The sequence below is a fragment of the Malaclemys terrapin genome, chromosome 3 (genome assembly GCF_027887155.1).
Source record: "Malaclemys terrapin pileata isolate rMalTer1 chromosome 3, rMalTer1.hap1, whole genome shotgun sequence".
Classification (NCBI taxonomy): Eukaryota; Metazoa; Chordata; order Testudines; family Emydidae; genus Malaclemys; species Malaclemys terrapin.
This window is the reverse complement of record NC_071507.1, coordinates 125835619-125851018: the sequence shown is the minus strand read 5'-3', so window position 1 is coordinate 125851018 and position 15400 is coordinate 125835619. Positions and strand designations below refer to the sequence as shown.

Below are 15400 nucleotides of genomic sequence, written 5' to 3'. Positions count from 1 at the left end.
AGTATCACACTGACAATGACATTATCACACACACTCATTGGCAGACGAGACTCAAAAAGTCAAAAGACAGAATAGAATAACATGATTTGATGTTTTTTAAAAATCTCATGATTTTGGGGGCCAACATCCTGATTTTTGACTTCTTGAGGTTGACAGTACTGCATCTCCAAACCTCAAAGATGAGACTTTTAGAGCAGAGCTCTAACTTTTGACAACTGCTGGAGCAAAACTTTTACTTCTAGCAGATCAGGATCTCCAGGGCAAAGGAAAACCCCAGCTATGCCCTTTTCCTCTGGATAGACCCCTGTACTAAGGCCTGAGAGGGAGATGGTATAAGCATAACTCTGACCACTTCAGAATTGTTCTACTTGCCTCCGGTGCTCCCCGTAGGACTATGAAGTTCTGCTTCATCCCCCAATGCAGAGATCTGCCTAAATGGTATAATCTAACTGTGAATGATTCCCCTTCATCCTCAAATGTTCTGTTATGGGTGGGCACCCTAACAGGGGTTAACATCCCTTTTCCCCTCTCAGGTCCCTAAGAACCCCACAACGGGTTCTCTTGCCTCAATAATACCCTTCCTAGGGGCCAGTTTATTGCAAAAACAAACTGCGAATAATTCATAATAAAAGTCAAAAAAACAAAGTCTGCCTGCCACTCCCAGTGCATAGTTGTTAAAATCCCATGACAGACAGTCTGTCAACATAGCACATACCACACTCTGGGGTTTTCCACCACACCTGGGTTCTTCTTCAGTCCCCTCCCATCCTTCTGCCAGGACAGTCACTCCATCTCTTCCAGCTGTAGTATATCCCTGTTCTTCGGAGAGGATCTTCCCACCACCGCCAACTCTCTTCTGGGACTTCATCCTTACCTGGGGAGTATCCCCTTCTCTCCCCCAGCCATCTGGCTCCAGTTCTTCAGCATGGAGGTAAGCTCCTTCACTGCTCCCCTGCCTTCAGCCCTCTCCGAGCCTCAGCTCTGGCTCTCCAATTTGGGGAGGTCAGCTAGCAAACCCTCTGATGTTCAGCTTTCCTTCAAGGACCTCTATTCTCTATGATTCTCCATGATCCTTTATAGCACCAGGTGCTGCCCCGCTGTATTAACTGACCACCTGAGGTGGCATAGGAGATTGAGGCCTCCTTGTAACATTAATCTAAAATGTGTTTGTTACTGAAAGAATAAAACCTACCTTTATTTTTTCTTTCATGTCTTTCAGCTTCTTCTTATTTTCCATTTTTTTATTTTGTCTATCCCTCCATTTTTTCAAACGTGGAGGAAGAAGACGATCAGAAATGTCACTTTCTTCCACTTGGATAAAAGCTGCAACATCAGGACAAAGTGCTCGCTCTGATAAGTACTGGGCCTCCTCAAATGTACGAGGGAAACCATCCAGTATAAATCCTGTGGATCTGATTGGAAACAAAGATAAAGATGATGTACTTCTAAAGTAAACTTTTACCACACAGAAAATTCAGTGAGTGAATGGCAAAAAGAAAAAAAACCCATTTCATTAAAAGGATTTTTTAATAGTAATTTTAAAAAGTCATAATTTTTCCTCTCAATTTCTTGCAATTCCCTCTTTAGGCTGGTCTATATGGTGCAGCAATGTGCATCAGAGGGGTGTGAATTCAAATGTGCACTGAGTTGCACATTAATCTTGCTGGCACACACTAAAAAGTTCCCTAGTGAGTAGACAAGCCCTTAGAAAACTAGAAGCAATTTTTCACTTTTTATTTTATTTATTTTATTCTGCTTAGCAAAAATTGTCTTTCCCTCTGTATTTTGAATGGTGCAAAAATCAAATGCCCATTTTGTTTAAGAGTAATTTCAGCCTAGATAGCATTGTGTCTAAAAGAGCTTTGAGTGCCTGCATCTTCAATTTTGCTAGTGTGGCTCTGAAAATAGTGTTTGTTAGCCACTGCTGTAGAATCATAAGTGGGGGCACAAATCATTGTTTTGGTATAGTCTGTCATGTGAAGTTTGTTAGCTGATGATTTCCTTTCAGGGAATGACCTCTCCCGCAGTCCATGACATGGACTACACCTCTCTGCATGAGCTAAACCTCTCTCCCCACAAATACTGGAGTCAGTTCAGACTTGTCTATGGAACTCCAGGTCCTGGGTCATACTCCTTACATCTTCATACTCGATAAGTACTTCCAAAGCTGAATTTTGTGTTTCTGTACTTCTTATTATTAGATTGAATATAAGAGTAATATTTCATATACATGGGCTTTGATATAGACAAAGCACTTACCTTACGTGACGCAGATGGCAGGAAAGGTCAGACTCGGAAAGGAAACTTAATCTTTTGCCCAGTCAGACATTTGGACAAAAGTAGGAAGGAAAGATAAATAGCACAGTAGGACTTCCCTCAAATTAGTAGTATTAAAATTGTTTCTGGACCTCATTTGGAGTCTGTCCCGTTGAAGGATGATTTTACAAATGAATGAAGTCAAGCCTATAGTGCTTTTTCGAAAAAAGGTTGATGGATGACAAGGCTTTACAGACTTCCTTTGTGGAAGCTAGCACTCTTTCTGCCTAGGATATCTCTGTGGAAAGTATTGAGTGGATGCTGATATTTTCTAAAATTACTTTATCTATGCACAAATATGCTTTTGTGCCCAGCATGTTTGGCGGGGACAGCACAGAACACCACATCAGGCAAGGATTGCCCCATGCTGGCAGAAACCTCAGCTTCACATTTAAGGCCGATGTAAGACCCCTTTGTGTTGGCAGAGTGGTGGAAAGGGGCTACAGAATGGGCCAGGGTCTGACCCAGTGTTTTTCTGAATTGATAGATTCTCCAACATTATCTTTTAATAGTTCGTCTTACATTAGGCATGTGTCATGATTTCTCTATATGATGTTGAGGGTTTCGGCAAAATGAAAGAATTATTTTCTCCTGAAGAATGGGAGAAATATTTAACACTGACTATTAATGATTTTGGAGCATGGAGAACAATCTTTCCTTGTGGATGGTGGAGCAAGTGATAGAATCATATAAATGTAGGGCTGGAAGAGACCTCGAGAGGTCATTTCATGTCGCACAAGAATGGAGATTTCAGAGACTTTTCTTGCCAACATGACTTCAATCAGGAGACATGTTTATGGAAAGAAAATGCAAGGAATTAGATGCCATCAGTTTGAACAGATAGGTCATAAGACCTTGCAGCACTGAAGGCAGATCCTAGATAGGGAAGATAAGCCCAGATGTTGCTTTGGATACACATGCTGCTTTAAGGGACTTAGTTATTATTGTGTGATCTTTCAGAGTCTTTAATGAGTCTACATTTATGTCACTATTTAATGTCAAGATGTCACATGTGATGGTGGGAAGTTTTAGGTCCAGAACAGTGTGATGGTTCTCAGGGTACCCAGGATTGTGAGTCACCCTGTTACCCCCTGCCAGCAGTGGGAGGGAGTCTCGCTTGTGCTTACTTGGGTGTCAGCTCTCTGATACCACCAGCCTGTTAGCCCCTCAAGCATTCTCCTCTGGGCAACACCAGCCTTTACTTTGCCTTGCAGGTTAACAATAGATGCAGCCCAGTCCCCAAGTCCTTTTGAAGCATTCCCTTGTAATGTCCAGCTCCTTTTCCACTGAATACTCAGTGATATCAGATCTGCTGTCCTCAAAGGAACAATATGTACCCCACTTGTATGATCACAACACTGAGACATGCATCCGACGAAGTGGGCATTCACCCACGAAAGCTTATGCTCTAATATATCTGTTAGTCTTAAAGGTGCCACAGGACTCTCTGTTGCTTTTTACAGATCCAGACTAACACGGCTACCCCTCTGATACTTAGCACTGAGATATGTGTATAGTGAAAACAAGGATATGTTTATTACCAAAGATTCAAGCAACAGTGAGTAAAGATATTGGGAACAAAAGGTTACATATAAAACAAAATCATAATACACTTTCTAGAGACTAAACTTAACCTATAGGTTAACCTGTCTAAAGAAGTCTGTTTCATCCCCAAACTCCTCTGCACCATTTTCAACCAAGGTTGGCAGAGAGCCTGTTTTCATGAATGTAAACACACTGCTTATTTACTTCCTAAGTATAGGGTTAGGGGGTGTCTTCTTTGCCTTCTACTTATACTCCCCAAAGTTTTATCTCTGAATACAGACCCATGGCTTATTTCCTTCCCTGTTGATGTCACACTGCTCCATTGACGTCGTATGTAAATAGTTATCCATTGTGTTAGCTTACAATACTTAAGACCTCATGACATTCTTTGGTAAACCAGAATGTATGCACCAGAATCAGGACATTCCTGTAACCTTCTGTCAGTTGGCATTAAGGGGATCTTGGGTCACCAACAGCTGAAATATTTTGTTTCCTAGGGCTGATCTTTCTATTTTGACACTAGTAGGAAAATTTTATTCAAACCCATGTGTAAACTGAGAAGCCAGAAGTTCTGCTTGAGACTAAAACCTTTTTTTTTTACAGTGCATCCCATCTTGTTTAGGGCTTGCCTCTCAACTGCCAAGCTCAATAGTCTGGGCTGACATGAAAGAGTGGGGCCAGCCATGGAACAGGAGATTTTGTCTTCTGAAAAGAGGGAGTGGAGACCTCTGTGACATCTCCACTAGGTCTGAGAATCACAACCCCTTTGTGACCAATCAGGGAGGAGGAGAATGATAGATGCTTCCTTGCTTCTTATCTTCTGAATAACAGTTCCTATTAGCAGAAAAATGGGAAAGAGGGATGGGGGGTGCCCAAGAAACCAATTCTGCCATCTATGATGCAGAGTGTCCATTTCCTTTGATCTTTGTCTGGTTTCCCTGGTGAAGAAGGGCCTTGTCTTTGCATTTTCATTGGATGTGAATAGATCCATTTGGGGCTGACCAAGATCCATTGATATCAACTGGAAAATTTCTTGGTTCAGGAACAATTCTGAGTTGTCTATCTCCTGACGGCTGAGTCAAACAGCTTTTGTGTTCCATGTCACCTTTACGTGGCTTGCCTTGATGGAGGCTAGATGACCATGTGCCTAAAAAGGACTTTCATTGCTTTGGCATTCACGTGAGAACTTCTTATGCCCCTTAATGATTTAAGTATGCCATGGGTCATCATGTTGTATGACAGATCCAGGATGGACTGTTTCCTCAGCAAGGCCTCATTTGATTATAGCAAACTTTAAGTCAAGAAAAATTTTGGACTTAAAGCCTGATAGCATACTTTCAAAAATGCTATGTCAAAGTTATCCTTGGTGTAACTTAAATGAGGCCTCTTTTAACTTACTTTTGCTGCTTCATAAATTTAACTAAGGTTGTACCTGATTAAAATGTAGTTCTAGTCTTGAAACTTCCAAGATAATGAACCAGATAGTGAGATACTCAGAGAGTCATAATGTCCTTGAAGCTTTCCTGCTGCCCAAGGAACAGTGAAAATTGCACTGGCTCCATACTTGGCACAGTACATTCCCCAACACAATGGTAAATCACACTGGTCAGTATGTTGAGTGGGCAAAGCCAAGGATGCATCCAGTCCATATATCATTCTGCCCTTCTCTGTCCAACTGTGTGAGGGGGGTGGCAATGTACTGGTTCTGTGGAGCCTGTTCCCATCCACCACTGCTACCCAACATACAGATAGCTGGTTTAAGGATGTAAGGAGGAACTTTGTGCTCCTTATTCCCCTGGGCTAGTCAGGCTACAATTTGGCCCCATAAGAAGTAGAAGGCCACACAGAACTGGGCTCATAAACTGCATATAATTTAGCCTGTCAAACTGTTGGATAATGTTAAAGCAGAAAATTGTGAGAGAAGTACTGGGCAAGTTGAGAAAGTGGAATATGTTCTTGTTTTACAGGAGTTTTAAAAAAAGTTTTCAAACCACCATTATTTTTTCTTCATTTGATTGTGAACAGTCTAAGAACATTTTCCTCCTCTTTGTAATCTTTTAATATACTAAGAAAAATCTTGTTGGCATTTGTAAACTGTAAAAGTTACAGGTATATATTTGGTTAAAATTAAAATTTAACTTTTAACACATGATGCTGCAACTCCTTGCACGTGTGTGGACATGTCCTCACGGCGCGGGATTGACTGCCGCCACTTCCCCGTCGACTTCGCTTCTGCCTCTTGCCGCAGTGGAGTTCCGGAGTCGATGGCAGAGCGATCGGGGATCGATTTATCCGTGTCTACACTAGACACGATAAATCGATCCCCAATAGATCGATCACTACCCGCCGATCCTGGTACTACCCGATCCAGCGGGTAGTGAAGATGTACCCCAAGTCTGAAAACTTTCTCTGAGATAAATCTTTTCCTTCTATGTCCAGTGCTTTATGAAATATGTCATCTAATTATTCTTTCTCCAACAGGACTGTTTATGAAATCTCATTTAAATACTATTTATCACTTCCCTTCCTGTCCACTTTAGCCTTCTAGAAACAAAAACAGAACATTAACACTAATATGTTCTCACTAAATCCTACTTATCCTTTTTTGAGAGACTGAGATGTTTTAGGATGGTTTATACTTTATTTTATAACTACTAAAGTGAATATACTTTATTCTTAAATGTATAGGTATATACTGGTATTGCAAGATATTACATATCCAATAGATTATCTATTGCATGTTATTCATTACTTATCTACAATTTGTGGACTTAGTATTGCAAAAATTGAGTTTATTAAAAGAAATTAAACAAAAAGATAAATAATTTGATGTCAATAATAGTTACCGGATTGGCTCCTTTGTCCACCACTCAGGAACAATTTTATCAAGCACTTCTGGTGTCAATGCCTCATTATCTACTATGTTCGCTTTGATTATTTCTTCCTCATCAGTTAACACCACTTCCTTCATCTAGATAGACACAAAAGACCATGAAAAAATTAATATCTATACGTTGCTTGACAATGACATTGCTCTTTGACTGACCCAGAAGATATGATAATGCATTTCAGGTACAGCTTTTATTCAGTTAAGTTCAGCAGCAATTAGGGTCACCATATCTCATAAATAAAAAAAGAGGACCCTCCACGGGCCCTGGCCCCGCCCATTTACCCACCCCTAGCCCCGCCCCAACCCTGCCCCTTCCCCGCCCTAACTCCGCCCCCTCCTCCCTCCCACTCCCAGCCAGTGGGAAAGGGCTGCCCCAGCGCTACCGGCTTCAGGGTTTGCCGGGCAGCCCCCAGACCCTGCACCCCCAGCTGGCGCTTCCCCAGCGCAGCTGGAGCCCGGGAGGGGAAGCGCCCAGCCGCAGCGGCTCTGCTCCTCCCCGACTCTTCGGCTCTGTTTAAGAGCCGGGCTGCCCGAGCGCTACCGGCTTCGGGCAGCCCCCGTGCCTCCGGACCCTGCGCCGCCAGAGCCCAGGAGAGGAAGTGCCTGGCTGGGGGCGCAGGGTCTGGAGGCACGGGGGCTGCCCGAAGCCGGTAGCGCTCGGGCAGCCCGGTTCTTAAACAGAGCCGAAGAGTCGGGGAGGAGCAGAGCCGCCATTTTCCCGGACATGTTCGGCTTTTTGGCAATTCCCCCCGGACGGGGGTTTGACTGCCGAAAAGCCGGACATGTCCGGGAAAAAGAGGACGTATGGTAACCCTAACTTTATTTTGAAATATGTAATGAACGGAAGTTACATTACACTGTGCATTGGAAGGATTCTGGTTACTAGTTAGCTGCCCATTAGCTAAAATTGATTAGTTTTAAAAACTGAACATTTTTGTCTAAGACCCCTTCTCTTGATGCATTCCTCTGCACCCTGTTCAGCTAAATTCAGAAAGCAGAAGTTACCATAAAGTTCTTTACTATAGTCCTAAAAAGTAATAAGTTCTCTGAGCAAGTGTGAATCATGATGCATTAAACAGATCAATGGTTCTCAAACTATTTACCACCCCGCCTTCTTTTATCAAAGGAAATAAATTAGGAGGGGAGGGAGTCAAGACAGTAATAGGAAATGGATGGTAGTTCTTGGGGTTGGCAATACTGAGTATTTGGCTTCTAAAAAGAGGATACTACTGCTTACTATTATTACCTCTTTGTTTTTGTTACTTTCATTTTCATGTGCACTTTCACTTTCAGTTTCTGTTTCTGTATTGGTCTGAGAGGAGTCTCCCAATTCCTGAAAGAGAGCTTCCATGTCAATCTGATCTTCCTCAGGTTCCTCGTCAAATTCAGGTCCAACTCTCTTTTCAGTTTTGGGCATGATCATTTCCTGTAGACGTTCTTCGAACTGAATATGGAAAATTCCTAATTTGTCAGCTAGCCATCGGCCACAGATAGTTTTACCTGCTCCATGTGTGCCCAGCAGGCACACTCTTAGGGGAGGAGCCTGTCAGAAAGAATTAAGAATACTTTTATAACAATTTCTACACTAGGGTGCACTTAAGTTACGGTTGTATAGACCTTGTTGAATTAATTCTAAATTTCAGGGCCTCTAATATAAAAAAGTACCCTCAAAAGAAGCATAAGCACACATGCATTTTGCATTTCAATGTTTAAAGCTACAGTGAATTACATATACAGTAGATAAAAACCTGTACATTAACTCCTTTCCCTTCTGCCCCTCTATTTCACCCTTTTTATTCTTCTTATTTCAACCTCCCACCCTGTCCCATCCTCCTCTGACCCCATTTCACTTATGAGAAGTGAGTTAATAACAATAATTAATGAACAAAAAGCTATTTTAACAGAGCCATCGAAATGTGTATATGTCTTACTGAGTAAGCATGTGATATTGTTGTAAATCTTTGTCCTACCCTTCCCTTCCCCCTTTGTTCATAACCTTTACTTATTGTGTTGGCCCTACATTTAGATTGTAAATTCATTGGGGAAGGGGCACATCTTCCTTGTTTCTGTGAAGTGCCTAGCACACTTGTAGCAACACAAAAATAAGAACAACAAAAATAATTGTAATGAAGGATGGAAAATGATGTGTAATATCAACCCCTTATTAGCAATCTATTTTAAATAGTTCTAACTTTTTCTCACTTGTAATGGTTCCTTGTGAGCAACATACTCCTCGGGGTTCTCCAAAAACTTTTCTCTGGACTCAGGACTTGAAAAATAGTAAAATTTTTCTCGATATATAGCTCCATGTTCAGCAATCCCTGGGAAAAGGATAAAGTTCTCCTTCAGACTCACTGGACAAAAGTGTTTGGTGTCTCCCATGTGTCTCTTCTTTTCATTAATTTTATCTTCATCCTGGAAATACACAATGGTTTTAGAAAAAACTGTCAAGAAATCTTTGGATCAAGTAGAAAAACATTATATATAAAATATTTTGAACACATACTTCCTATTTCAAGTGCATTATAGTACATTACTTTCAGAGATGATGATGAAGCAAAGCCCGAGATCTAAACACTCCCTTGAACTCTAGGGCATTTGAAATCCAGATCCAATCCAAACTTTACATCTTACACTCATTCCTAATTACAAATATTTGAATACAGGGTACTCTAAATACTTACTGCTAAATTTACAAACTAGCTCCCAAACAATCTCCAAATTTGTGTGTGCAAATTTTGCATATGTACCAATTTGCAAATACAATATTTATACTCAATTCAGGTAATTGCTTATCTACTTGAATATATGTGGAATTATGAGTAACTATGTGAATGCACATGTAATATATACATGTACAAATTTGTGAGGGCAAGGTAATGTTATGCTGGAAGGTATTAATGAAGCAGATCTTTGACCTATAGACAGTCTAACTAAATCTGATGGGTATGCTATGCACCCTTTTTTCAGGCTAAATGGAAAGAAGGAGCAATTAAATGCCCCTTTATGTGGTGACAGCTGGAAACTAGGAGGCTACTGCACAAGACACTGGGCCATATGGCAAAGCCTGAGCAGAGAAACTGTGTGCTCCGAGGGATTTCCCTGGGACTAATTGCAAATGTAGAGGCTAAGGTATTGTTTTTGCAAGCTAAATGTGTGTCAGAGAAGAAGAACTACAGAAAGTGGGAGAAGCAGTTGTGAATATAGCCTTAAGAGGGAGCCGAGAGACAATGCTCTGTGGGGCGGCGGAACTCAGGAAGGCAGGCCTGAAAATTGTTAGCAAGGAAACTTGCCAGTTGTTGTTTCTACTGTGTTCAGGGAAACAGGACTTCCTATACATTCTATGTAAATAAACAGGATTGCACCAAAGAAATACCTGACTTACACCATCAATTTCTCCTCCTAATAAACACAAAAATGGCAAGGGTCTGAAAACTGGCTAACCTCTTAGGCCAAAAGGGGCAACAGAAATAAACTACTTTAAATGTGGCCCTTAACAATACTGCCAAAATATCTTATAAAATAGTTGGTGGTTCTGAAAACATAAATAAACAGTAAGGCAGGCACTCCCCTATAAAATTAGCAGAATATGACTGGTTGCTATATAGCATTGGAATAATACAGGGAAAAGGAATGATACTTATACTTAGCACTCACCTAGCATTTCATGTCTTCAAGAGCTGATCAGACAGAAGGCAGAATTTCCCACAACTTCTAGCTTATCCAAAATATACAGGTCCACCACAAAAGCAGCTACAGAAAGTCATTCAGAAATTAGGCCTGATGGTGGATTTGCATGATGGTATGCATCCACCCCATCATTTGGCAATACTGGCTATGCACACTCTCCTTACAAACACAGAATATTTTTGCTCTCTGTTGGAATAACGCCATTGCCAGTCAGAATACAGGAGTACAATGAAATTGCTTAGACAATTTATGAATATACACATTCCGTGGATGTTTTTGTGGGGATGATGAATTTGGACCAAAAATATTTAGGCACACAGCTTAATAAATCTGCTTTGTCTGAGGTTAAACGCAAACCCATAATGAGTCAAAGTAAAATGATAAACTAACAAAGTCAATATTGCTCACTTCATCATTTTCTTCTTGCTCTTCCTCTTCTAATTCTTCATCAGCCTCCCCTTCTGCCTGCAAATCGTCTGCTTCTTCATCTAGATCTTCTGCAGATATTTCCCAACCATAATATTTAAAAGGTTCTGAAAAAGTTACCATTTTTTCATTTCAATTATTGTGAAAAAAAGTGTTCAAATCATACTTATGTTTTTATTTCTGTGCCCCCTGAAAGTATACAAAACATGCAAGGCCACAAATAAATCATGCCAGGTATGTTTTTCCATTATTTTTTGTCCTTGAAGTGTACATAACACATATGTACATAACACATTTCGTACATATGTTTTCTTGACAAAATGAATGTCCTCTTGTTTGTATTGTAAATAAAGATGCAATAGTATTTTAACAGGAACTTGCTATTACACAGGGATTAGAAGTAAAACTGAAGAGAACTGCATTACTGTTTGTAATAACTATTTTTATGTTTAATTTTGGGAAAATCCCACAGAACAAGGATCAGTCAAATTTTATCTGTCAGAATAAATGAATTTGTAATTGATGTGGGTTAATCAAACACTTGAAGCAGATTTATATCAGAGGTTTATTATTATTATTTATCTAGCACTCAAAAATGTGCTAGACATCTCAGCGCACACAGGGAAGAAATGGTCCTGTTACTAAATGTTTATTGGAGATGGATGGACCTTTACATTCATTCAGAGTCCTATTGACTTTAATAGAATTTACACACAAGTGGACCCTTATATGAGGTGTGTCACATAGGACATGTGTGCACACACAGGACAGCTGTGTGTGTCCTGTTTCAGTATTCTGGCATAAATAGCCAAAGCAAAAATGGTGGGCAAGGGATGTAAAAGGAAAATGTTTAAGAAGCTGTTATGTATACATTTTCATGATTTCTTTTATATAAATTGTTCACCTCTTCCCATGTGTCTTGGTGCTTAACCTGCTTGCTATCCCTTCTAATTCCCAGTTCCTCCATTGAACACAATAAGCCCTTCCTTCCACTCCACAACACAGATTTAGGACTAAGTAAAACAACAACAAACCCCTCTCATTTTCACACTATAATTTCCTCTCTATGCAGGTCAAATGTGTAACTTATGAACAGCATTACTTACTTTCCATCACCAGGACAATTTGATTAAGCAGTGTTTCTGGAGTCTGTCCAGCAATCTCTAAAACAGCAGTCTGAATTAAAGATGAATCATTGATTCCTGGCTCTAGTATTTGCCAGTCGTGCATGAATAGCTTAATCTTCTCTTTAAATGGCTCTATTTCTGGTACATCTGGGAAACCATCCTCTGGAAACTCAGGTAACATGATTTCTGAGCAAATCAAAATGATTTTGAGAAGAAAATGCATCTTTAAAGATTTTGCATTCAAAAAGTTATCCTATCATACTTTATAAAAATAATTTTAACTTCCCTTAAATCTATGTGGCAGTTTTGATATATTCTGCCTCTTTACATGATTTATTCTTCTAAGCACAAATTTCTTTTATTGTTGTTTTAGAAGCACATTTTGCAGTGCCAAGTTCATTACATTGAGTTGCTGTACATTGATACTTCTCAAAATAGACATGGAGACAGAAAGAGATCCAATTAATTAAATTTGCATGTGGTTCTTTGATTACATAGCATACATATTTGAGACCATGACATTTTTCATTACATTTCTGCGAAACAAACAAAAAAATGTACATGTAATTAAAAAGACTGATGCGTTCATCTACAAACAATTTTTGTCAGCTTAAGGAAATTGTCATGCATCAAATAGAATATACCAGTGTTGGAAGGAACATATTATACAAAGGAAAGAAAGCTGGATTATATTTGCTTGAAAGAGAAAACAGGAAAGATTTCATGTCTAACCTGGTTCAGGTTTAGGTTCCACAACCCCTTTGGTGCGGTCAGGTTGTACCTGAGGTATTACTTCTGTTTCAAGTGGAGGTTTGTCTCCTGATTCTATAAGCACAAATACAATTAATTCAACTACTACTACTAACTTCTATTTCTCCCGCACCTTCCAGGTGAGGGTCTTAAAATGATTTACAGACATTAATGAATTAAGCTTCCTAACACTCCTGTGAGTAGAGGGGTTCAAGAGATGGATGGCATCTTGAAAGACAACATAAAGATATTTCAAAACCAAGATCTTCAAAGATCAGAAGTCCAGAGCTGCCGAGAAAAAGGACAGTTACCTGTTCCGTAACTGGCGTTCTTTGAGATGTGTTGCTCCTGTCTATTCCACAGTAGGTGTGCATGCTCGCCACGTGCACCGGTGCCGGAAGTTTTTCCCTTAGCAGCATCCATACTGGGGGAGCACTGCTGCAACCCCTGGAATGGCGCTGACATATCGCGCTATAAAGGGGGCTGCGTGCTCCCCCCACCCTCAGTTCCTTCTTGCCGCAGTGAAGGTAGTCAGAACTTGTGCTCCAGCTTTGCTGCAGCAATTCTAGCCTTAGTAGTATCCAGCTTTCCCTGAAGTTACTTGTTGAACTTTTCTCTGTTACTGCTGGGCTCGGGGCATGCCCCGTGGCCCAGGCTTCAAGTCGTGCGACTCTTGTCGCAATCCTATGCCCAGAAGCGATCCACATACTCAGTGTCTTCGCTGTCTGGGCGAGGCCCACATTAGTGAGAAGTGTAAAATTTGCCGCTCCTTCAAGCCCCAAACAAAGAGGGAGCGTGAGATCCGACTCCCCCACTACGGATGCTGCTAAGGGAAAAACTTCCGGCACCGGTGCACATGGCAAGCACGCACACCTACTGTGGAATACACAGGAGCAATCACTCAAAGAAGAACAGTGAATTTGCAAACAAAAATAAAGAAGCACCTTAATATAGACACCAAGGAGCTGAAGCACAACATCAAAGAACCAAATGACAGGTTCTGAAGCACAGCAAAACTCAGCACTGCTGAAGCAAAGTGCTGAGGAAAAAATCCTAAAGTACCTAACCCAGTAATTCTCAAAAAGACTAGGACTGGAATCTTTTGAGAACTATTATTACCTATGCAACTATGGCACACAGAAATTAAGGTACACATTTTTGAAAGTAGCCTTTGATTTGGATGTCTCAGTTTTTGGGTGCCCAATTCTGGATACCTAAGGCCTGATTTTCAGAGATTGTGAGCACACAAACACTCCAGTTAAAATAAGAGGGAACTCTGGGTGCTCAACACCTTTGAAATCACATTCTATTTGTCCAGAGAATTGGAACCTAAGTGACACACCCAAGATCACAAACTAAATCTGTGGCACAGCTGGAATACAAAATCCATCTCTTCTGACGGTCAAGTCCCAATCATGTGCTTCAACCACTAAACCATGCTTCCTCTAAGAGAAAGGAACTGATCTTACCAATTATTCATTACCATAGATGTATTGGAATCCTGTTGAAATTATTATTATTTATGCAGGGTATAACCATAACACTAATTTAACTATAAATTCCTTATTAAATCCAAAGGCTGAATGGTATTTATACAATTGCTCTAAACATGACTAAAAAGCCTAAATAATAACCAATTTACTATATCCAAACAGTAACAGAACATTTATAAGCATTTGATCAAGATATGTACAAACAGGCTAAACCAGGGGTGCCTAGACTACTATTGGTCGGCTCCAACTTGGTCAGGCCAGTATTAGCAATGAAACCTTTAAGACTTTACTTTTTTATACCCTTTAACAAACAAGTAATGTCATTACCAATTCTCAGAACCAGGGCCGGCTTTAGGCCGATTCAGCCGATTCGGCTGAATTGGGCCCCGCGCCAAGACGTCCCCGCGCTGCAACTCTCCACCCCGCCCCCAGCTCACTTCCCCCTCCTCCCCTCCCCTGAAGGCTCCGCCCCCTCCCCTGCTTCTGAAAAGAAGCAGGGGAGGGCCGGCAGCACAAGGTAAGCTGGGGTGGTGGGGGCGCAAGAAGGGTTCTGGGGAGGCGCTGCCCGTTCCCGCCGAGCACGCAGGCCCCAGCGGCTCTGGCCCGGCTCGGGCCCGGCCCGGCCCCCGCGGCGCAGCTCTGGCCCGGCCCCCGCAGCGCGGGTCGGGTCCGGCCCGGCCCAGTCAGCGCGGCTCGGGTCAGCTCCGGCCCAGTCCCCGCGGCGCTGCTCGGGTCCAGCCCGGCCCCGGCCCGACCCCCGCTGCGCGGCTCCGGCCCGGCCCCGGCCCGGTCCCCGCAGCGCGGCTCTGGCCCGGCCCCGGGTTGGACCCAAGCCCGGCAACCCTGGCCAGATCGCGGCTCGATTCCTGGGGGCGGGGCTTGCAGCAAGCCCTGCCCCCAGGAATCGGGCCCCGCTCTTGCTAAAGCCAGCCCTGCTCAGAACATACCTAAGGACAGATGAAGGAGTTTCTTATATAGCAGTAGTTTACTGCACCTGGTACCCAGCTAACCATGTTTTATTTCTATTACTTTAGCCCAAACCTTAAATAACGCTAGTATTTTGAAGGGTCACCACAAATTTAACACAACTTTATGCAAGACCCATCTTCCATAAAGGACATCTCAGTTATGTCATATCCACAACATAAGCATATTTCCATAAA

General features: G+C 41.7%; 1 protein-coding gene across 8 annotated transcripts in view; it reads right to left on the bottom strand.

The window, feature by feature from the left end:
• Positions 1-15400, bottom strand: part of AK9 (adenylate kinase 9) — a 156015-nt gene that overhangs the window by 41910 nt on the left and 98705 nt on the right. For 7 of the 8 annotated variants that reach the window (XM_054023169.1, XM_054023168.1, XM_054023172.1 and 4 more), the window contains exons 22-28: positions 12727-12819; positions 11974-12180; positions 10850-10974; positions 8954-9166; positions 7998-8294; positions 6708-6832; positions 1193-1412 (exon numbers count right to left, since the gene is read on the bottom strand). In XM_054023169.1, the coding sequence (XP_053879144.1) occupies positions 1193-1412; positions 6708-6832; positions 7998-8294; positions 8954-9166; positions 10850-10974; positions 11974-12180; positions 12727-12819 (1280 nt within the window). The remainder of the gene's footprint in view (positions 1-1192; positions 1413-6707; positions 6833-7997; positions 8295-8953; positions 9167-10849; positions 10975-11973; positions 12181-12726; positions 12820-15400) is intronic. The other variant, XM_054023170.1, reaches the window with a different exon arrangement.